Raw genomic sequence first — 24,820 nt, forward strand, 5'->3', positions numbered from 1 at the left:
TAAAACAATTATTTAATGCCTGAACAGTCAATAGACCCGAATTTTTACCATTTGTGCAGTGAACAGCTCAGTATGTTCTATTGCCCTCGTCCGTTGGCCTTGGGCAATAGATCATACTGAGCTGTTCCCTGCACCAAGAGAAAATATTGGGGTCTATTTACCGTTCAAGCTTGAAATAACTGTATACTATTACCCTTGGCGTTAGCAACACACTTGGCAACGGGTAATACTTAAATAGTGCCTGTTTGGGAGGGTAACAATTTCAACTGTTATCCTCCACTGTTATCCCCCCAAACAGGCACTATTTATTTTATTATACTGAATGTCTTTATTTTAGAGAAATTTTTACTGCTTTTGTATAGAAATGACGTGAATTCTTCAGCGAACCGTTCGCGCATAATTTACGCGCATGTAACAATTCGTTGTGTTACCCGTTGCCAAGTGTGTTGCAAACGCTGAGGGTATTTAACATGAAAGTATAAAAAAAACAAATTCTTACATGCGCGTAGAATTCACGTCAGCAGTAAAGTTTTCTTTAAAATTAAGACATTCAATGTAATTAAATAAGTAGTGCCTGTTTGGGAGGATAGTAGTTGAAATTAACACCCCTCGAAAACCATTGTAATGTCAACCTCTGCTTCGAGTCGGTTGACAATGGTTTTCTCGGAGGTGTCAATTTCAACTGTTACCCTCCTAAATAGGAACTATTTATATAATATTACTATGCAAGCATCTTCATAGTACAGATTCTAAATTGATAAAACTGTGATCCCCACGCCTAAGAATGGGTTCACAGTTCAACAGAAAAATATATTATATAAATAGTGCCTGTTTAGGAGGGTAAGAGTTGAAATTGACACCCCGAGAAACCTATTGTCAACCGACGCGAAGCGGAGGTTGACAATGTTTTTCTCGGGGTGTCAATTTAAACTCTTACCCTCCAAACGAGGCACTATTTATTTTATTATTCTGAATGTCTTAATTTTACAGAAAACTTTACTACTTTTATATATTAATGACGTGAAAATGACGTGAATTCTTTGGCGAACCGTACGCGCATAGTTTACGCGCATGTAACATTTTTATCTTCTCCAGGATCACTGGGCTGATTTCAACCAAACTTGGCACAAAGCATCAATTATTGAAGGGAATTTAAGTTTGTTCAAATTAAGGATCACGCCCTCTTAAAGGGGTTCGTTCCTCTATTTCTGGGTAGCCATTTTGGGTCACCTCTATTCTAGAAATTATGCATCATATATTGATTCTACCCATAAATTAAAATTTTATAATGCCAATTAAACTATCTTAAATAAAATAGTAATGGAAAAATTACATATTTACAGAGTTTAGTATGGGACTATATTTTGTGGCGGAAGGTTTTTAAGAAGAAAATGAACATTTTTCATAAATCAGTTGTTTTAGAGTACCGTCACTTTAGCTTCCTTATTTTCAGTCCAAACAAAATTTCCAGATAGTTTATGCATTAGGATATCTTTATTTGTTATGAAAAACATAATTTTACAATTTTTCAATATTTCTATCAACACATATTGGCAAATTTAACTTATATTTCATAAAAGTCAAGGAAAAATGAATCCCAATTTTTGCCTAAAATCAGCTTATTTCATGCCATACCTCAAATTTTACATAATAGAGCCATACTTTTTGTTTTATTTACTGAAATGTTAAGATTTTTCTGACAAGTTTATCATAATTTGAAAAAAAGTTTGAGACTGTGAAATAATTTCAAAACATGTTGAATTGGTAATGGATAAAAATAGCGTTTTATCAGTGCAAAAAGGTCAAAATATCTAATAGGTGAAGAAATTGTAACATTTTTCTTTATGATAATTTGAATTTTATTCATTTTAAATAGTATAAATTTGTATTTGATGCCATGGTTCATTCCGATAATAAAATATATAGGGAAAAGCGATTTATGTGCAATCTGCACTTTCAGTGCAGAAAGGTCATATTAAATAGACCGTAGCGCCAAATGAAGCATAAAGACCCCAAAATTTTGTTTTGAATTTTGGTTAAGCTATGTGTGTAGATTTAAAAAAAAAACTTTTAAGACTTTTGATCGCAGGATCCAACGTCCTTACAAGGGGAGGTAAGTTGCTCAGGTGAGCGATGATGTCCTTGGGCCTCTTGTTATGCAAGTATCGTGAGGTAGTTAGATTCTAAATTGGTCCAACTGTGACCCCCGCAGTCAATACTGGAGCCCAGAAGGGGTTCAAAGTACATCATAAAATTGTATAGAGAAAATGTTTCCTCAAAATCTACAATGCCCCATTTTTGCAATCATCCTCAGATAGTGTAGATTCTAAATTGTTCAAACCATGACACCCCCCGACCCCGGCCAATACTTGGGCCCCAGGTACCGGTGGTGTTCAAAGTTCAACATAGAAATACACGTCAGCTTTGGAAAGTGTTTATAATGTATCTTCTCTAGAACTGCAATGCTACAATCTGTGATATAACTATATTCAAGCATCCCCATATAGTGTAGCTTATAAATTCTCCAAACCATTACCCATGCTAAGAACAAACACCAAGCTCACAGTATTTAAACCAATGTAAAGTAAGTACTACTATTATGGATCTAAAGCCTGGAGAGAAATATAACATTCAGGAAATCAGTCCAGGTCTTTGTAAACATATGCCTAAGAAACATCTTGGGGATAAAGTGGCAGGATACAATCAGCAACACAGACTTGTGGAGAAAGACCAAACAACAACCTTTGGAAATAACCATCAGAACACGCGGCCGGATCTGGTTAGAACACACTCGAAGGAAATCAAATACGAACATTTCAAGGCAAACCTTAGAGTGGAACCAACAATGACAGCGAAGGCGAAGAAGACCAAAGGACTATTGGCCTCAGATTTGAAGAAAATTGGTAAAAGCTGGGTAGAAGCAAAATTAATCGCAAGATAGGTGATGGAAAGTCACTGAAGCCACCCTGTGTTCCAGTGGGATGCAGTATATTAAGTCAATTTATTACCCCAGTACTAACATTGGGGTCCCATGAGAGGCTCAACAAAAAAAATACTAGTAAATAGGGAAAATGTTTAAATATCTTTTCCCCCAAAGAACTAAAATCCAGTTTGTGCTAGTTCTATGCAAGCATCCTCATATCTTCATGTCCTTATATCTAGGCTACATTGATCTACTTTTGGTATTATTATTATTAATAGTCAAATCATTAATTTTGATATTAATCAACGATCATCAAAATTTAGAAAGAGGAGCATTAACTGTTATTGATGTGAGCGATGAAGCCAATGGGCCTCTTATGGAGCACAACATCTTTGCAAGCCATGGGTTTACGATCCGGGGCCATTCTGCTCTTCTAGAGGGTCGTAAACCATTGGCTTCTGAAGATGGGAGTCAATAGCTATTGGATTAGTATTTAGCTTGAGCCAAAGGAGTCAAATTTTCCTAAAGATTAAAACAAGTCCTGATGAAAATATATAAGCCTTGAAAAAATAACGTTTACTAGTATAAGCAGGCTACTACACAACCATATTATAGATATTCTTTTTGGAATTACCATGGCCAAGTCCTCTTCATTTCTTAGACTAACAAAGACTTTGTATATCTATATCTAAGTTTTTTCTTTGTAGGTGATGCACACTTTCTGCTGTGTTTACTTTTTCCTTTTATTTCTAGATATTCTAATTCACTCATGGGCCCTGTAAAAACTGTTGCTTTTCCTGTACAGTTTATGTTGCGTTCAAAACTAGGAGCTATATTCCCTTCTCTTTGTCACGTTTCAGTCATAGAATGCTTTATTTTCTTTGTCGTTTCATATTCATGTATGTAGCTAGCATTGCAGGAAAAATACATAACCCATTTCAACTAGTTAGGCAATTATGTTGCTACATTCATAATTATGATAAATTAATTATAATTCTTTTGTTAAAAGGGCAATGCGAAACAGAAAATGTTCATGAAGGCGCAAAAATTAACTTCATACATGTAACACCATCGAAGCAATATCAGTTCAGTTCATTTATTCGCTAAAACCATTTCAAACATATGGTTCATGAGGACAAAAAATAACATTAAAATATACATATAAATTATAAATTGGTCAGAGGTAAACATATATAAATATATAAATATAAGGGTTAGAGAGTTATAAAAAGTTATACAAAATGAAACTCATGGAGGACAGACTACCTCGTATATCTTTGTTATAAATATACACAATTTTCTCAACAATTTCATATTACATGTTGTCATTCGATACGAAAATTTTAACACATTTGGTCTAGCCGAAAATTTTTTGTCTATAAACTTGTTCCGGAGAGACAAAACATCACTAAAAGGAAGAAAACAACGTTATATAGCAATAATAAGAGGGAGTAATCTTTTAAACTTTGGAAACGTTTATTTTTAACAAGACAGTCACCGGAACACTGGAGGAAAAAGCAGCTGTTCAGTGGAAGTGTTAAGGGTTGTACCACAGGGAAATGTTGCGCATGATCAGGACAACTCGGGAAAACACTATAATTATACTGTTGTAGCTTAATATACCGTTCCATTGGAAAACATAACACGTGCATGATTACGAATTGATGAGCAGTCTTGGACAAAAAGTACTCCGCTGTAACATATATCATGATAAATGTTTATCATACGATTTTTGTGTAATGTCGCGGTACATTCCTTCTATTTTACCTGAGACTACAGCTATATTATGTGAGCTTCTCTGGTCTTATTTGCCCGCTATCTGTCATTGTCGTCTTTGACGCCGTACTTGTCGTCCACTTTTCACACAATCAACTTTATCTTATCTCTAGAACCACCGGGCAAAATTTAACCCAACATGGCATAAAGCATCCTTGTATAAAGCATTCATGTTTATATACAAATGAAATGCGACATCAGTCATCAGACGAGCATGGATTTGGGAAAAATTTAATGGCAACTTTAAGGTGGTATGGGACACCTCCATGTTTTGACGAATTGTTTATCGAAATAAACAATAAATTGAATAAAGTGCAGTTATATCAGTAGTTTCCTTCCTAACACTGTCACCTAACAGCGTAGCACAGTGGGGCAGAGGGTTTACTACAAATGATGAGTTCAAATCCCGCTGAGTTTTTTTTTTACAATTTTTACCTCTCCAAATATTTTTAAAAGCTGTTTCTTGTTAAATACTGTAAAATTTGAAAATTCTAAACCGGTGAAAGATTCCAATTATAATGTACTGTATAATCCACATTTATATCGACAGATGTCCGATACCAGCTTAAAAGATTTACTTTTCTATACCCAATGGGCACGAGAATATGAATTTTATAGGAAAACGTTATTGCTAGCATCTACGTTGGATTTTTTAAAAATCTTACTGCGAGTTTTTTTTCTTTGTTGTTAACGCGTCTAGCTATGAAAAAAAAAAGAAAATGAAAGAAAGAATTATTTCTTCGTTACAGTTTTAATAAATTAATGATGGCCTATAGCTTGACTTTCATTTCAGGTCACGCCTGGGTGTTTTATTTTTTAGTATTTTATGGATGATTTTAAGGTCAAGATCTATATTTAGACGATTCCGAATGCCATTTTAATGCTAGAGCCATTATGACATCGTCATTGATTTGTTATGTAATATTTTTCCCGTATTTTACACCTAAAATGAAACAGTTTCTTGACATTCTATATAAATCAAGAGAAACAACTGAAAAAGATAACCCCGATACCTAGATTAAATTTGACAAACTTTTAGGGGGGGGGGTCAAGAGCTTGTTTAATGTCATTTTTTGAGAGACTGTATACGTAGGCATTCTAGATTTATTCATTAGTCAAAAATTAACTGATGAACAATACTCCGAAATATGTTACTTGATATTCATATTACATAGAAATTGGCGGTTAAAAACATGATTTTTCTTTGTGTTTACCGAAAATCTAATCCCCGGTACACTCTATTAAACAAAGCTATTGATGTGTAGTATCATTGAAAGAATTTATATCCTGAATTTCATATCTTACCTGTATAGGTAACGTTATCTTTCATTTATGCCATATATCTTGACCGGCTTAATTTTAAGTTGTATTGAAATGGTTTTAATCAATCAAAAATAAAAAAAAATCGAAAATATTTGACAAAAATTTACTTTAGAAATATATAATGTTGGGTAACGATCCTCAGAGACACATGTCTCTGCTTTCTTTCAATATTTTTATTTTAAGGTTTTTTTTATTCAGATTCCAAAAGATTATGATCGGGATCGGAAAGTCGATCCCAGAATTCCGCGTGAGATTAATTTTGTTATTGGACTTCCTGTTCGAAAGTCGCCATAATATTGTTTTTCCACAGACGTAAGCGAATTTTTGATGGTATTTTATTCGAAGTGAATGTTTATATCTAATTTAACATTGACATTGTGTCATTATCTTTCAGATGGCAAGCGAAGAAACGTCTCCACGAACTCTGTAAGTACTGTCAACAACCACCATATTGCTCACCGGCAATCATCAAAACATCGTGTACCTGTAGTGTAGTGTGTACGATGTGTAAATTTTCCGAGTCTATGACTATGTCTGATCTCTGTTAGAATTATTCTTCAATGTATGCAACGAGACCTGAGGCAACGATCATTATCTGCTTGAGAAGTCACTGCAAAAGAACAGACCTTGAACCCATTCGATAGAGAGTTTGGGATTTTCCTGAACAAAACTGAAACTGATGGTCACAGATATATTTCAGATATATGATCATATATTCATATTGTATTTTCTTTCAAATCGCTACGAAAATGCTTTGTTATAAATGACTGATATCCTAAAGGGCTTTTATGGGCTATAATTTTAACAACTGAAGCAGGAAGATAATATATCCAGGTACTCTTAAAATAGGTTCACAATGGAACATAAAACTAGCATAGAATCTGCCATTGTATTTGATATGATATGTAATAATCCAGTGATCTTGAAATTCTGGCTGTTAAACATTCGATTTATTTATCAAAATTACATACATTTAAACAAACACAGTGTGTCAGAAATTTCAGAGTAATGGATTGTTTCAAGTCATCAAAATCTGTGGGGCAAACTTCTAGAGAAAGTCTCTCTTAACAGCAAGAGAACATCCAGGTCTAAACATGGGCACCAGATGTACCAGAGACAAATACTGCTTTAGCTGGGGTTAGAACCTGGGTCCTTTGGCATACAATTCCAACACTCTACCGATAAAGACAATGGGTAAACCCACTAGCCAGAAGAAGTAGGGATGACATATAGATTGTCCCCCACCATTATAAGAACAATCTTGATAGAACTCTATCATATGCCTTGATGTTATAATTTTTCACAACTAAGAACAGTCATACAATAGTGTTTATACCGACTACTCAAAACTATCTTGATCAAAAGTACAATAATCATAGCAAAGTGTCACCTAAAACCTTCAATACTGATCTGTTACAATTACAGTAATTGGTCCATAGTCAGCTCATGCTGGTCTTTCCTCACAAGCACTGATCAAAATCACAAACATTCATGTGATATGTTTACCATGTCAACTCCAGCTTCATCTGCTTCTTTGTTCATCTCACTCCATCAACAAATATGCATGCAAGATATTGTAATGCATGTTTGATGATATTGTCAAAGTGAGGTTTAGATTTCAAGGTTTTAAGAAAATATCTAACCATGAATAAATATTTTGAACTTATACATGTAATGGATATTATCAAATTAGGATTTTAAAAAAATTGTTTTTGCCATTTTGAGGCATTAACACACATAGGTTTGTTTATCTTTGCAAAAAAAAAAAACTTCTGAAAAAGATTTGCTGTTTAAATGTTATATTTGTTTGATCACTTGTTACTGAGTGCATGCAATGTGCTGCTATAAACTAAGTTATGTTGTGTTCAAAGGATATATAGTATTGCAAATTGGTTAAAAACACAGGAAAGATTGTTCATTTTGAGGACAACAAGGAAGTGAGGAAATAACCAAGCTGGTGAATGAATTCTGCCTGTTAGAGGTTACATAATGTCCTGTCTTTGCTGAGTAGAATACTACATGAATGACAGCACACTTCATAATCTTCATTTTTGTTCCAACAAGGAGACATAAAGCCCTTGCAGAAATTCTTGTGGGTACTAGTAAGTTGCTTCGTAATTTAATTCCAGTTTTAAGTGATATTTTTATTTGGTTTTATTATTCCTGTGTTATCCAAATTCTAATTATTGAACTTAACCATGTTTGGACACCAACTGTATGCAGGGTTATTTTCATTTATAATTTTGGCCCAATTAGTACTATATTTTATATTTACCATATTGAAAATTTGTTTTTTATTTAAATCGGGTGTCATGAAGTTTTCAATCAGTCATGTTTTGAATTTGCAGACTGTAAATTGGAAAGGGGGGTGGGGTGAGAAATTTTTCCTGTATACATATCAGGATTAGGAGTTGTATGGAATAAAGCTTGATCATGCTAATATACAGTTGTGTCTCATTAATGTGGGCTTCTATGTTCCCTTCAAAATTTGGGTGAAGTATCTAGACAACTTCGGCCCTCTTATATTGAATGGAGAATCCAAATGATTTCCTTCCCTTTTTAAGAAAAGTTAAAAAAAAACTATGTTTCTATAAATGCACATGACATTCTTTCTTGTGGTAATTGGTAAAGTAACAGTAAAAAGAGAGACAACCCCATCTAGTTAAAAAAAAAGCATAGAATAATCCCTCTTTATCATGTTTTTGGTTTAATTATTATGATTCTTAATTTCGCATGCATTGCATTGCACAGCACAGTGTAATGTTATGGAGTTGTTCTGTGAATATAACATACTTATAGTAATAATTAGGATATAAGTGCCTTCCTAAGAGATCATATATTTTGAAACTGTTTAATTAAATAGAATACTATTTAACACAATTGCAATTATCATCATAGTGAAATCAAATTGTACTCATAACCACACACCCACCCCCCCCCCCCCCCCCAAAAAAAAAAAAAAAACCCTGGACATTGTCATGTTAAATATAGTAAAAATCTATTGTTCTTGGAACACATGTACTTGTTAAGTGCAATCAATGTCTATTTTTGATATAGAAAGTTCAGCTTTAAGCCTTTAACAAAGCTCCAAAGCTCAGGAGTGTCTCGTAGGGATAAAATTGATTTTTCATGTGTTTTTATTCTCTCTGTGAAATTGAAATTCAGATTTGAATTGTTAGGCTCAGCAAACAGACATTGGGTTTTAGGCATTTCAATCAATATTTCATTTGGCAAATGATAGCATTTTCAAGAGATAAATTGAAATAGTGAAGTGAAATTTGCAGCTTAACGCAACGCCTCAATTTAGTACGGATGCTCAGCTTCACAATAAACTCTCAGTGTTGGTAGTTTTTGATTTATCACACCTTCATTGTCTCTTGGTTTTATTGCAAATTTAATGTATAATGTCTCAAAGGCAATTTGTATTTTTTATTTGAGTTTTGTTTTGCAACTTAATATAGACACATCTTCTAAAGAAATCAATACCAGTAATCTGTATCAAAGGTCGAAGTTGAAAATTCTTCTGAGAATATTTTCTCTCTCCAAGTTGGTCTCAAACTTGGCCTATTGAAAGACTGTTGATTGAGAGGTCATCGGTGACCTTGAACCAATGTTTGGGATCGAGTTTAAAGGTCAAGAAATTTCTGGGTGAAATCTTTGGCTAAAGCATATTTTCTCTTTCTTTGACCTAGTTGGATGAAACTTTAGACAACTAGAAAATGATTCCATGCCCCTGTATACATGTACTACATGGAATGAAATCTCATCCTTTAATATAAATTTTGTATGCATAATATTTTACGCAGATTTTTTCACAAGATAAAGCCTATTGATTTCAGTTTTATGATATAGACTGGTATGAAGATGTCAAGTTTGATATGCTGGTGCATGTACTTGCTTTTGAAGTTCTAATTTTGCTTGCCAGTGACACCTGCTTACATTTCAGTCAACCAATTATACAATAGTTACACACTACATGTTTCAGTGGGTCCACTGGGATGCATTGTTGGTAATGTATCCTCCCTTGCGGGAACTTTTAGTCCCTCTCTCTTGCCCAACAAATCATTTGAATCTTGATAAAACAAATTCTTTGAAATAAATAGATTTCATTGCTTAATTTGAAGATTTTTTTTCAGTGAGGTTTTGTTATGAATGATGTATATTGAGTGTTGCACTTCTTTTCTATTTTTAGGTATGTGGGTAACCTTGACCCAAGTGTGACAGAGACCTTGATCATGGCCTTGTTTGGACAGATTGGACCATGCAAGAGTTGTAAAATCATTCATGAGGTATTACACCAAAAAAATTAATGTATGACAAATAAAAGTATGGTTTTTAATGGTGATATAGACCCTAATCACTCCATACAGGAGTTTAAAAAGGTAATTTATCGACCTATATAGTGATGGTTCATAACTTTGAAAGCTAGGGCTCCAAATGTTTATGTTGAATGAATAGAATATGTTTTTGATGTGCTTATCATTACATGGGACAATCATTTTTGTGTCCCAATTTAAAGATGTGCAACCGTTCTCTTGGCCTCAAGACCAAAGAATTGGTATTGTCTAATCTTAAAATTTGAAATCAGTCTAACTTTTGGAATGGTATCAATAAAAGTTTTAACTATCTGTTTGTTATGCCTTGATATTAAAGAAAGTTATGAGCTAGATTCCTGTTTCACCAGGGTACTACGTAAGAGCAGGTGATTTACAGATCAAATTGTCAATATTGAAGTATCAAGTCCATAAAATATTCACATCTAGGTGTCAAAAATTATTTAGAGCACAAAAAATTCAAATAACAGGAGCAAATAGGCTGTAAATTAAGATGTACTGTGGAAAATCGTTGGGGGAAAAAAACTTCACATTTGTCATCAGTGTTTTGTAACAAGGCACATACTGGTAGTTTCAATTTACTTCAAAATGAGATTGAAGTCCATTAATGCACTGACTTTTTCATTAAATATAGAGCTTATCACTGATATCTCAGATATATTAGGACTAATAAATCAATGGGAAGTGTTGCCATCTCGTGTCAATGACAGTGCTGAGCTTGCCTTCCTGTTGTGTTAACGATATTGAGACATTTTGTAATGTTTTATCAATTTTTTTTTACTTGTTGCCAATTTTTGCAAAATATATACCGGTATCTGCAAATACATCAAAAAAGATTTTTTTCTTCAGGAAATTCACTATGATGAATATCAACTTTTTATTCGTAATTTTAGTCAATAAAATTTGCTAGTTGTCCATATCATGAACTGTTTGAGCTTCCAATATTGCGCATTTATATCATGGGATCAATGTACTTATGTATATTTTATGGTGTTGAATATTTTAAAAATTTGAAATTTGTTCGCAAATCTGTTATCACTGGGAATTCAGATGTACTTTACACAATAATTTACCTTTGCTGCAGTACATTTACCTGCACACAAACTTTTCACAGGGTAAAATCTACATGAACAGATTGTACAAGGCTATCTTATGTGTTCCATTTTCTCCTAATTTAAAAACCAAATTATACTAAACAATATGGTAACATGATAAACATTTTTTTGCATTGAAATTTTTTAAAATGCTTACAGTGCTACATTGCTGCATGCATGTAAACAGAAAACTTAAGCGGCCGTTTTGAGCCATTTGTACTTGTTTTTAAAGTTGCAAATTAGACCACTGAAATTGGAACTAGACTCGAGGCTCAATAAGGTAGATTATGGGTATTTTAGGACAGTTAAAATTTTCAGAACAATGAAACCTCTAATAACTGCCTGGCGGAATACTCTCGATTTTTTCTGTTGGTGACGGTAATTGAATGTAATTAGTTGTCATGAGTCACATTGTACAAGTTGGCTGTTATACGGTGGAGTGTTAGGACAGCAGGGTGCAGTGTTAGGTACATGTATTGAGTGTATGGCTGGGATCAATATAGAAGACATACTGGGCCTCACCCAGGGGCTCAACCCCCAGTACACCATGTACCCTATCACAGATATAGGTCAGCTAGCCGCCGGGTGTGATCTAATACAGGTGACTCCCCCATTTCACCAGAACACATAATGTGTTCTTTTTGTATTCCTTGCCATATTGGTTTTTTTAAAAGCTTGCAAATTAGATTTCTTTCTTTTTAAGTTTTAGTGGAAGTTTATGTGTGGTCTGTTAACAATGATTATGTAACTTATTTGTTTCCTTGTAACTTTATTTTTTTTCTATTTTCAGACCACACCTGGCATGAGAGATCCTAATGAAGTAAGTCACTGTTTGTCTTTACTTTCAAATATCAGACTTATATTAATTGTTAATTAAGAAACTTCTGAAAATCTTGGGTATAGAGGTACATGTACTCCCACCCACCCCCTCCTAAACTAAGAATGCATGAAGTCATTGATTTATATACCATATTTCTTGATAGACATTGACCAATTTATGAAAGTTAAGATGGTTTGTAGATCACAGTTTAAAAAATTAATGAAAGTTTAGTATTATACATGAATATGATCTGAATAAATAGAAGTTAGTCATGTACAGTTTATTAATGTTCTCGTCAATCGATTGACTTGCTATGATGATATTGCCTTAAGGTGTTTGCATAACTCGCCCCGTATACCGATTTACTCAATATGAGATCAGAATAGACATAGATGACAAAATACATTTATACTTGATTTAAACAGAAGTGATAACTGAAATGATACGTCTAGAAAAAACAGCATGTTAATCCTTCTTGAAAAATCCCTTGTTTAATGACACCAAAAAGTGAAACATATTAAGATGGATAAGTCTTAAATGGACATTTTATTATGTTAAAACACTGTCTTAACTCCTTATAATCTGTATTTGCATGGACATCTGTTGCTTTATCACTGTATACATGAATTGGTCGGCATCATTTCATGGCTTATGTACATTAATCGCCACTGTCTGGATTTTGCTCAATGATTTTCTTCATATTTTCCAGGAAGCAAGATACGGGCCAGGGTATGAGGTATTGTGAATTTACTTACGTTTCCTTTGATACTTAACTTATGCTGAACAAAGTTGCTCTAATTTGTCACCTACAAGTGGAAAAAAAGGAAATGCTAAGCATCATTGATAAAACAAAGGAAAAATTACAAAACCAATTCATCAAATGGCAAAATGCAATCATTTGTAATGTGCATTTTTAAAAGTGATAAATTTAAAAGCCAAATAATGAGAGACAAAATGATGGTAAAGCAATGTGGACTTTATTGGACAAAAATTCAAACCAACTGTGGATATTAATCTATTTTAAAGATAATTTCAAAGGATGTCATAAATGAAAAATCTGTTTAATGATATCCTATTACTGTATTATTTGTATAGACATGAGTTGGTTGTTACGATTAAGTGTCAGATCAAGTTACATTATATGTGTTTCCAGAATCTAAACCCTCTAAACCCACCATATTTAATATACATTTATGAAAAGTCCACTCTTCTCTGTATGTGACTTGATGGTTAAAACCAGGAACTAAAGGATGCCATCAAGTGTTCCCAATTGTGTACATTGTACAATGCAATACAGGAGGGAGGAGTCGAATAAGCTGCTTGAGGAGTGGTAGTTTGCTTCCAAACATATCATATATATATAGGACAAATGCTTCTCTTTTTGGGGGGAAGAAACACTAGGGAAGTACAAACTAGTAATTTGTGAGCAACAGTACTTGGTTGTGCCTTAGTTTTTCATGAAATCCACAACAAAATGTCTGCTCTATGTCAGGTGCCTAGCTATCTGAAGTGAGCATTGACTTGTTGACCATTTGTGTAAAGATAGTGTCTATCAGGTGCTCCCTTAAGGAGCGCCTTGTGTTCAGACAAGAGAACTGAGGAGACTTGATTTGGCTTTTACAGCCGGGTGGTGCAGCGGGACCAGGGAACGAGGAATCCCAGTGATTTCCAAAGTTCCAGCTTTGTCTGTTCATGTGAGATGTATTTATTTTACTATTGTATCATAATCATATTAACTGTGTGTATTGTTCAGTAACCCAGCTGAGGCAGAGGCTTGAGGCAGGTTAGACCTTTTTATCACATTTTCGTACCTCTTGACCCAATTTCTGTCAGAAGTTGGTTATACTGGACCTAAGACTGAAAGTGTACACCTCGCATTGCTATGTCACATGACTTCCAACTGTTTTATGATCTGGATTTCCCATCAAGTTTCTGATTTAATTGTAGCTAAAACTTGCCCCTATATAGAATAAAACAATCCTTAAGTCAGAGCTATGTTCTGCCCTTTGGGTGCTGTAAAAGGGAGGTAAGCCAATTTTATTTTTACTGAGATAAAAAACAAAAAAAACAAAACCTCAACTGGGGAAAAAGCAGGAAAAGAAAAAGTTCATGGAAGGTACCATTTTTCTTCTTCTCTGTGTTATAGAATTATTAACCTTCTGTAGTATTATCTAAGTTTTACAACGTGTATAAGTGTTAATCCTTCATTTGATTCTTAAGGAGAATGACCTTTGACCTCTTTTTTATATTCCTCCCTCAATGAAGAGTTCCAGTATGGAGTCGGTGGAAGTAAGTGACTTTTTACCACATAGCTTGTCTCACAGATGTGTTAAACAATTCACAGTTGAGGTTGGAAGAAGCTATACAAAATTGTAAATGGGGTTAGGGGGTAGAGTTAAAAAAAAAATTAAGAAAATAGAACAGTTAACAAACAAACCAATGAATAATCTCTCAAAAAGACCAGAAAGATAGGTGAACTAAACTTGGAGGGAGGGATTTGATAAATCAGAGCCCCCCAGAGCTCTTGCCCATTTAGCAGTAGACATTGCTTGTGTTGCTGTTTTTAAGATTCTAACTTGATCTGTTCACTCTTTAAGGGGCCAGTGGATCCATACTGCTTCGTGGAATTCTACGACCATGGTTCAGCTGCCGCTGCCCTTGCTGCCATGAATAAGAGAATGTGCCTAGGAAGAGTAAGTTGTATATTTGTCTGTCTGTGTTATGTGTCATATAGGTCGTGGTTTCGTATGAAAAAAGCTTGAAGCTTGGGAAGAGCTGACTAAGGCTGTGAAAGGTAAGTTAGGGTAAGCAGGTAAGTTGGGGTAAGCTGGTAAGTTTCAGCAACACCATTTTACTTTCAGCACTTACTGTACATTAGATGATATTTTTTTATAAAAAAGTGTGTTTTAGACAGTTTGTACTTCGTAAGGGCCTCTACAATGCCTTGGAAACCAATAGGTAGTTGGATATGGGAAATATTGCTATAACTCATTAAAAATCAGCCTAATGTTTATAAGGCTTGCTATGAAAAGAATCATAATGCAAAGTTGCAAACATTTTTATCAGTAGGCAATTATAAACTTTATACAGTATATCTACTACATATCATTGAGAGATGAGTGTGAATACTTGATCAGATGTAATGGAAAACAATCATATAAAAAACACAAAATCATGAATATGAAAAATCCTATAATACTTTCTATAAAAGAATGTTTTGTTGTAACATTAAATTCTATAAAAAGAATATTATTGTAACATTAAATTCTATAGCATTATAGGAAACATACTGCTTTAAGATTATATGGTGAACAGAAAGTAGTAAAACTCCAAACTGTAGATTTGGATGATTCAGTTGGAATATTAATCCTATAAGATATTTTTGTCTCATCAGCTCTTTTTATAGGCAGTAAATGTCACGATGTAAAAAATGTGCAACATACGTAAGAAATATAATACTTTGAAAATATGCTTATGTCATCTACTGACTTTTGCTGCACCAAGTCAGACACTGATGGGATGCAACTGCATTCACTGAAGTGCACAGTAAATCATCATTTGCGATTAAAAATAAATGAACAGAGAGACACGATTGAGGGTCGTAAATGGAGATGAAAGTTGCTTTGCAAAATACTTTTGGCTTCAATAAATTAAACAGCTATTACCAAATCCCACCAGGACTCGTTTCAGACATCAATTTCATTGTAAGATAATTTGTTGCAAAAGGCTGTTAATGAATAAAACAATCATATATATATACTTGTCCATATTGATTTGGTTCTCGTGTCTGAATGTCAGAGCTGCATATTTGTCCCCTTTTATTTCCTCTTGTATTTCTATTTATTTTGGTAATTGGGTTATATAGGATTGCTATACTTTAAGAGGCAAAGAATTATTCTGATTTCCAGGTATATCTAATATCATAGGTAATATTGAAGTACGATATCCCGTGATTCACCTAGGGAAAAATATGTCCAAATCCCATAGGGATGTATAATATGCACCCCTTTCTCACTGTAAAAAATGCTTGGAAAAAAGTGCGTATTATATTCACCGGATTACGGTAACCGTTTATCGATCCATTTTCTGAGTTGAAATTGCAAAAAGAGAATTTTCACTAGATTCTCTCTCTCAAATATAGTGGGAATCGGAGTTACCTCTCTTACTTCTTTTCAGTGGTCAAAGTTTGAACTTCTTACCTTTTATATTGGCTGATAATTTTTATATTGGTGTTATGAATAAATCAGCTTTCATTTTCCACTAATTTGATTTTTACATGCATATTGATCATCATTTCCATTGATTGGGTTTTAATGAGTGGATGGCAGAGACAATAAGTAATTACAATTTCCCTAATTTTTCATCAGCAAGGAATGGCTAATTTTGAATTTATTGGAATCTTGGGAAATATGCTGGGGACGTCATCAAGAATCACAGTGTCATTAATAACCATTCATTCAAACTTTCCCAAGACTTGCCAGGGTCCCTGTCAACTGCAGAGATCCCTTGAGAATACAGTTGCTCTCATATTCAAATTCCTGTAGAAAATGTGCAGTATGTTTTGCTCATTGTATCTTAGGGGAGGGAAATCAATATAAGGAGAAGAAGAAAGAATTGTTATCCCAGGAAATAACACAGGATTTTCCTAGTATTTTTTTCTTGCTGTGCCGAGATCAATAAATCTTAATCCCTCCTTTTAAATCAACACCTTATAAACTAATTCTACCTCCAGGCGTTTTAGTCAAGAATAAGAAAGCAACTCACTGATGAAGAAGGGCCAGTAATGTGATTTAGGAAATGCCAGGTTCAGTGGTCAGAAGCGGCCAAAGGCAGGGGATGATCAGTTCATTGATGGGCTTACCATATTCTTTTTGCAAGTCCCAAGAAAGAGAAGAGCAAGACTTGATTGATGATTTAGAAAATGATATTGGACATTATTTGGTAAATCACAGTCAACAGTTTATTTGCTGCAATGTTAAATCCAAAACACGCTCACACTGAATAAGCTGTTATTCTTCTCCCACAAGTCTTTGGTACATGTGAGATATTGCAGATTCCATATTAAATACGAGGAATTATTATCAAAGTAAAATATTGAGAACCAACCATCGCAGATCTTAAAATATCGCTTCTATTTTTCAGACAGTTTTGGACTTCTGTTTAAAGAGAAAATGTGGCACACTACTGATTTTGGCGCTTTTGGTGCAACTGCCCCTGAGCGCCAAAATTAATAGTGAGCCAAAATTTTTTCATGTGTATTATTATTTTTCAAGTTACCGAACAATAACTTCAGTCCCTTTTAATACAAGAATTGTGCACTTATGTAATTTTAGACAGGACGTCGATTCTGTTTGTTAACACAATTACACAGATATTATATGTAGAGAACATATGTAAGAAATCTAGTAAATTATGTCGAAACATAATTTATTTCAATTTTATAGCTTATTAGTACCTAAAAATGGCACCTTCAAAACTGGGCTTTTCCCCGTGTCACTTCCATTTAGCGCCTCGAGGTTAAGAATGTTTTCAAGTGTGGTGATAGTCCACATTTGCAATGCATAATCGATTAATTTCTGGCTCTCTAATTAGCAGGTATAAAAGTAATAAGATGATACCCATGTTTTTATTATTCCCTTGTGAAGTAACTGCAAAGAAGATTCGCTCATGGTGAACGAAATTAGAGCATTAGATTTCCCTTACTTTTGATTTCGGAACTTTTCTTTTGTTATCCCATTCGCTATGTTAAATCCAAAGTTTGATAACTGAAACTTGTTTACCAACAAAAATTACACCCCATCACCAATAAATGATTTTTTTAAAATTTATCTATTTGATCTGAGAAAAGTGAGTGTATAATTCTAAACGACAGGTCTACTGTATTCGCTAGATAATTTGTTGTGTTCATGTGCTTGAGGGAACTCGGAATTGAAATTTTGGTGTTATCATTGATAAAAAAAGAACATACATATTTTATTTAGCCCTTTTAAAATAAAATGTACATGCGCTAAAATTTAATTGCACTAAGTATTGGCACCTGCATTTGCGCTAAAATATGCAAGCACTAAATTTTCTCATTTTACAGTATATCAATCTCATTAAAATTAAATGTTCTGAATCCGCTACGGCTTCCTATTTCAAAACATTTAATTTTATTTAGATTGGAATTCTATTTCATTATAACAAAAAATTGGTCCCTACAATTTTATATTCTTGCAGTTTGATATAAAACAGCGGAATCATAGAATTAAGTACTCGCATAAGATAAGGAATTCACAGTACTTTTTTTTCGCCAATAATATATTCAAGGAAAGTCTATTGAATAAAAGATTTCAAGGAAAGACATATAAAATGTTTATTGAAGTCTCTTGAATAAAAGATTTCAAGGAAAGAGATATAGAATGTTTATAGAGCCTTAAGCTAGCATGTGCTCCACTGGGAGCGCATTAAGTAAGAATTCTCTCAAACTATTGTGTGCTTTTGTAAATATTTTATGGCAAAGAGAGAAATTCAGCGAAATAAACAATTGATATGAGAAAAGAGAGGGAAAAAATAAAAATTAAGAAGTAAATGGAAAATATGAGTGGTGCTACCGTAGACAAGCATTTGTCTGGATAGGGATAGATCCACTCTCCGGGGTGCTTTATATAAGGCTCCTGGTGAATTGAGAAGGTGAGAAATTTGTATGAACTGTGATCACAGGAAATGGATTGATCACAGAGGAGGTTCCTGATAAATGGGGGATCTGCCAGGAATGGCAGCTTGGACAGTTTCCATAAAGTTTCCTCCTTTTTTATCTGTTTGAATCTGACATTTCAACTGGGCCCAGTGGCATAACAAACGCGGCCTCTCAAGGGACTGAGGGGTGCTCTATCATCCTGCCATAATTACGGACATAGCCATACTTCTCTGACGATTTCTTGAAGCTAAAGAAGTGTGTCTGCCGTTGAATTCACTTATCTTTCTGGCTTCCCCTGTAATTAGAATTTAATACCTTGAGTATATTTTTTGTAATTGAAGTGTCAGAACCTATAATGTGAAACGGAAAGTCACTTTTCATTGCAAAACTCGTTTGATTTTAATTAATGAGAGGTTGGGTCTGTGTTAATGAGGAATCTGATATAGTTCACAGGGGTAATAAAAAATAGCAAAAACTCTGATGAAATAAAGAGAAGAACTAATATTGAAACACACCATAGTTCTATGGTACAATAATAATTACTCTATAAATCATTCACTGTTGTTTCTCTTTCAATATGGGAGGCTTCTTATTGCTGCCTTTTTTCATATGGAGAGACATAAAAGTTAAGTGTATATTATCAAACCTTGGATATATTTGGCAGCAGATATTAGTCTGAAGCTGTATGGGGTCCCAAAACACTGAACAATATCTACTAACTAATCAATTGTTGGAGCTACAGTACCTCATTCAAGAAATATTCAAAGCAAGTTAAGATTTATGGTATTAATTATCATCTAGAAGTGGAAAAATAAATATAGAATGATGAAATTAATGAATGTATGAATCAATTGAAGAAGTATTCAGAGCTTTTAACTTCAACAAATAATCATCTTGAAAGCAAATAAGATGATTAAAACATAGGCAGTTTATGAAAACCACTAATTTTTCAAAATCTCTTTTAGATAGCAGATTATACGTAAAGGTTCAATAGCGAAATAAAATATTTTAAATGATATAGGATAGTGCAACTTTATTGTATGTTACAGTTAAACTTTTTTAGTACAAACACGGGTGTAGCAAATTCTTGGATAAAGCGAAGTTTTTTTGAGTCCCCAGTAAAATTCTTAACAAATCTTTGCAAAATTTTACGGTTATAACAAATTTGAATATAATGAATTTATGGATATAGCGAATTCATGTAGAGTCCCATAGAGGTGAATAATAACAAAATTTAACACTTTTATAACAAATTTCTTCACAATTAAAAAAGTTTGCACTACCATTTAACATAATAGTTCGAATGAATTTATTTTCATAAATATTTTTCAATTCACAATCCGATTATTAAAGGTATCAAAGTAATGCATTTTTATTTTAAATCGAGCAATTAACAAAAATTATTGTCTGGTAAAAGAAAACGTGTAGACAGTGAATTCGCTTTAGTTATTATTACGAATTTATTATATCAGTAAAACGAATTACGGATATAACGAAGTAAATCCATTGGTCCCTCGGAGTTCGCTATAACCGAGTTTTACTGTAGTATGTATTCATAACAAAATTGTTTCTTTATGGATGACAGTTAAGTTGAACATTTTATAGTGGTAGGTGTCAGTAGTTACATAGGCATGCACTTGATTTGAATGTTCAAAGAATATCCAGTTTCTTAATTCTGTGTTGAACTAAAGTGTTCTAAAATTCTCTGGAGATATTTTGAATTTTAAGCCCACATCTTATTTAGGAATAATGGACAAAATGCACTTTGTACTATAAATTATTAGAATCAAAGGGGTGTCAGTCCAAAAAGCTGATATGATAGCTGTGGTGTGACTTTAAAATGAAAAGAAAAATACATTTGATATTTCTTATGATCTTGTTTCTAGCTTACATACATTCTGAATTTGCTGAGAAAATAATGATATAAAATGCACTCTTGGCATGCCAACATTAGGGAAATATGGCCTTTGGCATAGCCATTTATGAATGAATAAATGATTCAAAATTGCCTAGATATTGAAATCAAAGTACTGAAGTTCTGACGGGAGTTGATTTTGTCGATTATCATTTTTTAAAAATCAACTTCTCTTGCATGGCAGTTAGTTTCTAGTCTGTATTTGAAATATGCGCTTTTTTATTATATGAATTTTTAGACTTTTCCGACAAGAATTTCGAGAAACCCCATATGAATCATGTTGTGTAATATTTAAAGATAGATTTCAAACTATGTATTAGTAATCGAAACAATTCTAAAAATCGTATGGATCCAAGCACTATTGATATCGATCTCTATTCTCGTTCAAGCAGACGCTCTGCTCCGTTAATATCCGACAAGCAAGAGAGCCTCTCTGCTTGTCGGAGATTTACGGAGACAGCCGAGCGTCTGGTTGAACGAGACTTTATTAAACTCTGGCGTAGGAACACATGAGGCTACAAAATATCTAAATTGTTCATATTATATAAAATCTGACCATTTTCAAAGTGTTCGTAGATAATTAAGTTTCCTTGAAAAACAATGCTTCAGCATACATTACATCGAATTTTTCTATTATTTTCAAGAACTAAGTCTTGTCAGCAGTGATGGTTTGTGCTTAGGTCCAAACTCTGTTTCACTTTCGGTTTGCCAGAAAAACTGCATAGGAGAGTTGATTAAAATCAATTCCCAAAAACCATCCATGTAATTCAACATGAATTGATTGTCTATTGCAGAATTTCAAATATTAAAATTTTAAGTTACTACAACCTATTTTATTTCGTAGAATTATTTGATGAAAAACCTTTGTAATGGCTCATCTTTTTATCAAAATATCTATAACAAAAATGATTTAGGTGCAGATGAATTTAAGTGGTTCATGCAGGTATGAATGTAGTTAGCTTTGCAGAAAAAAAATTAGTCTTTCAGTAAGTCAGTCATGTTTTTTTTGGTGCAACTTTTTTTAGACCAATGCACAAAATTTCATGAAACTTTGTAATTATAAGGAGATGATGTGGGGATATGCATATTTGCAGGAAAATACCATTCTTTTATTTTCACAGAAATTTTACCTTCATACGATTTAAGAATTTTTGCTTTTATTTATTGTATTACATGTACTGAAATAGTTTGTCAGTGCAACTCCCCTTAAACTGCTGAACAGAATTTCATCAAATGATAAGAACATGATGTTATAAGATGCATATTTGCAGCAAATTTCCATTCCTTTATCTTTTCATTTTGTTTTTAATTAGAACGCCTTGTGTAAATGTGCATATTTACAGGAATATTGTAGTCTTTTCAAGTATTTTGTCACTTTTAAAGTCTTAAGCAAATCTTCAATATACTTCTGAAACAATTTTTCAGTGCAACTTCTCTAAAACCAGGGAATAGAATTTCATCAAATTTTGTGGTTGATATTTAAAGACAGAAATATATATAGATGTGTAAATTTGCTGGAAGATTTTTCTGAAAGTTATGCTGATTTATTTGAATTATATTGTGTATTTAATGTGTCCAGTGGCCTTGCAAAGAATGAAGAAGAGTTACTAAATATGAAAAACAGTAACGAAAAATGCATTTTTTATAAAAACTGATGTTTCAATTAGGGAAAAAGCCAAAGATAAAAACATTTTAAACATGGATGGTCTAATGGGGTGAAAGGTCACTTTGAAAAACAAAGCTGTTATATTGATGGCGTGATATTAATTGTTGGGACAGTTTGACGGGGCCAGGCTGTTGTGGTGTAGGATAGATACCCATTGAACATCAATCATCACAGCCCTGTGATAACCATTGACCGGTAATTATTGACACATTTGACAGCTCATAATGAGTGAGATCATCGGTAAATGAATAGGGATCCTCGGAGCTCCGTAGATTCCACCGGAAATCGGGAGCATGTAGACTGTAACCCGATCATGTGAAGCCCTGATAAAATGGCTGATAAAGCGGTCACAAGCTTTGGTCCAGCCCCAGCGTCACTGCCGATAATTGTCTCCTGTTAATGCATTTATTTCAGTTATCAATTTCCAATAATGGTGAAAAGATTCATGATATTTGTGGAGGAAAAAACCAGCAGAATTTTTTTTCGCCATGGTTTTTTCCTGGTATCAAATGACCGAGTCCTATTATCTGTCAGCCCTCTGTTTGATTTGGCCATGCTTTTAAATATCCATTTGTTTTGTATGTAGATAGAGGAAAGATTTATCCGATGCACACCCTTTCTTTTCTCTGAAATATATCTTCCTCTAATTATCATAAACAGATGCTTGCCTTTTGTTACCATTGATATGCTTCAAGTTTTTAGTTGTAAATCCTGTAGTTCAGTTTACTAAAGAGACTATTCTTTAGATCTTAATAAGTTACCATTACTCTGAATCCATAATATAGTCTTTGAAATGAGAATCTCTCTCTTTCTCTCTCTCTCTCTGATAATGAAGAATCTTCTTCTTGCTAGAAAAAATGTCAAATGAAGAGGTTTTAGAAAAAAATCAGGTGATGCAAGATTGCACTTGAGTCTATTATCTCAGTTTCAACCCCAAACAGGTACTTGGTTTATACTTTCAGAAAACACTCTAAGTTATTGCCCTTTCAGCGGCCACATTATGCCCATGGGCCTGGGGACCTTTCCTTTTGTTAATTACAAATGTAGACAATTGGTCTGAAAACAAAAACAAGTGTTTAATTATTAATGTCATTAATCAGCAATCTCTATTTAACACCTCTGCACATCCTATTTTTCAGCTGGCAACAGTTTCCATTTGCTCATAAAGAAAAGTAATGGTTAAATAGCTATTGCATAAAATCTTGATTTTACATTCTTAACCAATATTTCATCCTCATTGTCAACATGAATAAGCTTTCAAAATTGTTTTCAAGTAGTGTAAAGAAAGTTTTGGCGTGTGGTTCTGAGATGAATATAAGCACGGTAAATAGATTTTGGGTGTATTTGGTGCTTTTTAAGATTATGAAAGAAACTGCTTATTTTCTAAAAAATTTCTTAGTAGACCCAATTCCAAAGAAAAGTTATTGAAATATTTCTGGTTATATAGTTGGAGAAACTGACGTAGGGTGACAAATAAACTTTATCTTCCATTTTAGTGCATTGTTGGCAGTGACGCCTTTATTTGTGTGGAGGTCCTGAAATATATTAGCGGCAAGCATGTACTGGCATGCTTTGGTCTTGTCAGATGCCTTTCACTTTGAATGATGATGAAGGATATTGTATTCCTCCCGTAGGATCCTTTGTTATGTGACAGTGGTCTATTTTATATAAACACCACTTTTATTGTGAAGCGATTGAAAGAGTTCTTTAAACCTATTTGATTTGTTTGAATTCAGCGTGTAAAATTTACATGTCTAAAATTCTTGCATCACAGCACAACATTTTGTAGTTTTATGATTCCGGGGGGATATCTAGAACATGGTAGCGTGGCCTGAACAAAAACCTATATTTATTGCTTCTCTTTTCAGCATCTTATAAACAATTCATGACTTTTGATGGTGAAATTTCAAGTGCCTATAGATTTACTGCAAACATTACATTGTTAGGAGAAATGAATAATAAATGCTTTAGTCTAAAACTTCCTTGCAAATATTGGTTGCTGTGCACTGTGGCAGCTTCACAATTACTCTAATAATGATTCTTCCTAGCACTACCCTATTATTTTATTTTTTTCTGCGTTCTTCCATAAGAGAAACAAAGGCTTTCAGAATCATATTGGAGGAAGGACGAAAAAAAAAAGTGCTGCTGTAAATTATTCATTGTTGTGCATAGATATGAATTCCTGTCATCTGAATCAATATTTCAATTCAAAACCAAATCATAGTCCTCTTGATAAGATTCTACAGTGCCATTTCCTGCTGCTAGATCTGAGCAGTGGTTGGTAGTGGAT

The 24,820-nt window shown here is 33.5% G+C and overlaps 1 protein-coding gene across 8 annotated transcripts in view; it reads left to right on the top strand.

The window, feature by feature from the left end:
• The first annotated feature begins 6,218 nt into the window (after positions 1-6,218).
• LOC105320706 (nucleolysin TIAR) overlaps positions 6,219-24,820 on the top strand; it is a 49,722-nt gene continuing 31,120 nt past the window's right edge. For 2 of the 8 annotated variants that reach the window (XR_004602454.2, XM_011418752.4), the window contains exons 1-7: positions 6,219-6,334; positions 6,417-6,448; positions 10,215-10,311; positions 12,241-12,270; positions 12,980-13,006; positions 14,536-14,559; positions 14,868-14,963. Coding sequence is in view for 1 of the 8 variants with exons in the window: in XM_011418752.4 (XP_011417054.1) it covers positions 6,417-6,448; positions 10,215-10,311; positions 12,241-12,270; positions 12,980-13,006; positions 14,536-14,559; positions 14,868-14,963 (306 nt within the window). In the remaining 7 variants the exon portion in view is untranslated. Of the gene's footprint in view, positions 6,335-6,416; positions 6,449-8,105; positions 8,125-10,214; positions 10,312-11,905; positions 12,052-12,240; positions 12,271-12,979; positions 13,007-13,058; positions 13,965-14,535; positions 14,560-14,867; positions 14,964-24,820 lie in introns of those variants that run through there. The other 6 variants (XR_004602456.2, XR_004602459.2, XR_004602455.2 and 3 more) reach the window with 6 other exon arrangements.

Source organism: Magallana gigas, chromosome 8, assembly GCF_963853765.1.
Source record: "Magallana gigas chromosome 8, xbMagGiga1.1, whole genome shotgun sequence".
Lineage (NCBI taxonomy): Eukaryota > Metazoa > Mollusca > Bivalvia > Ostreida > Ostreidae > Magallana > Magallana gigas.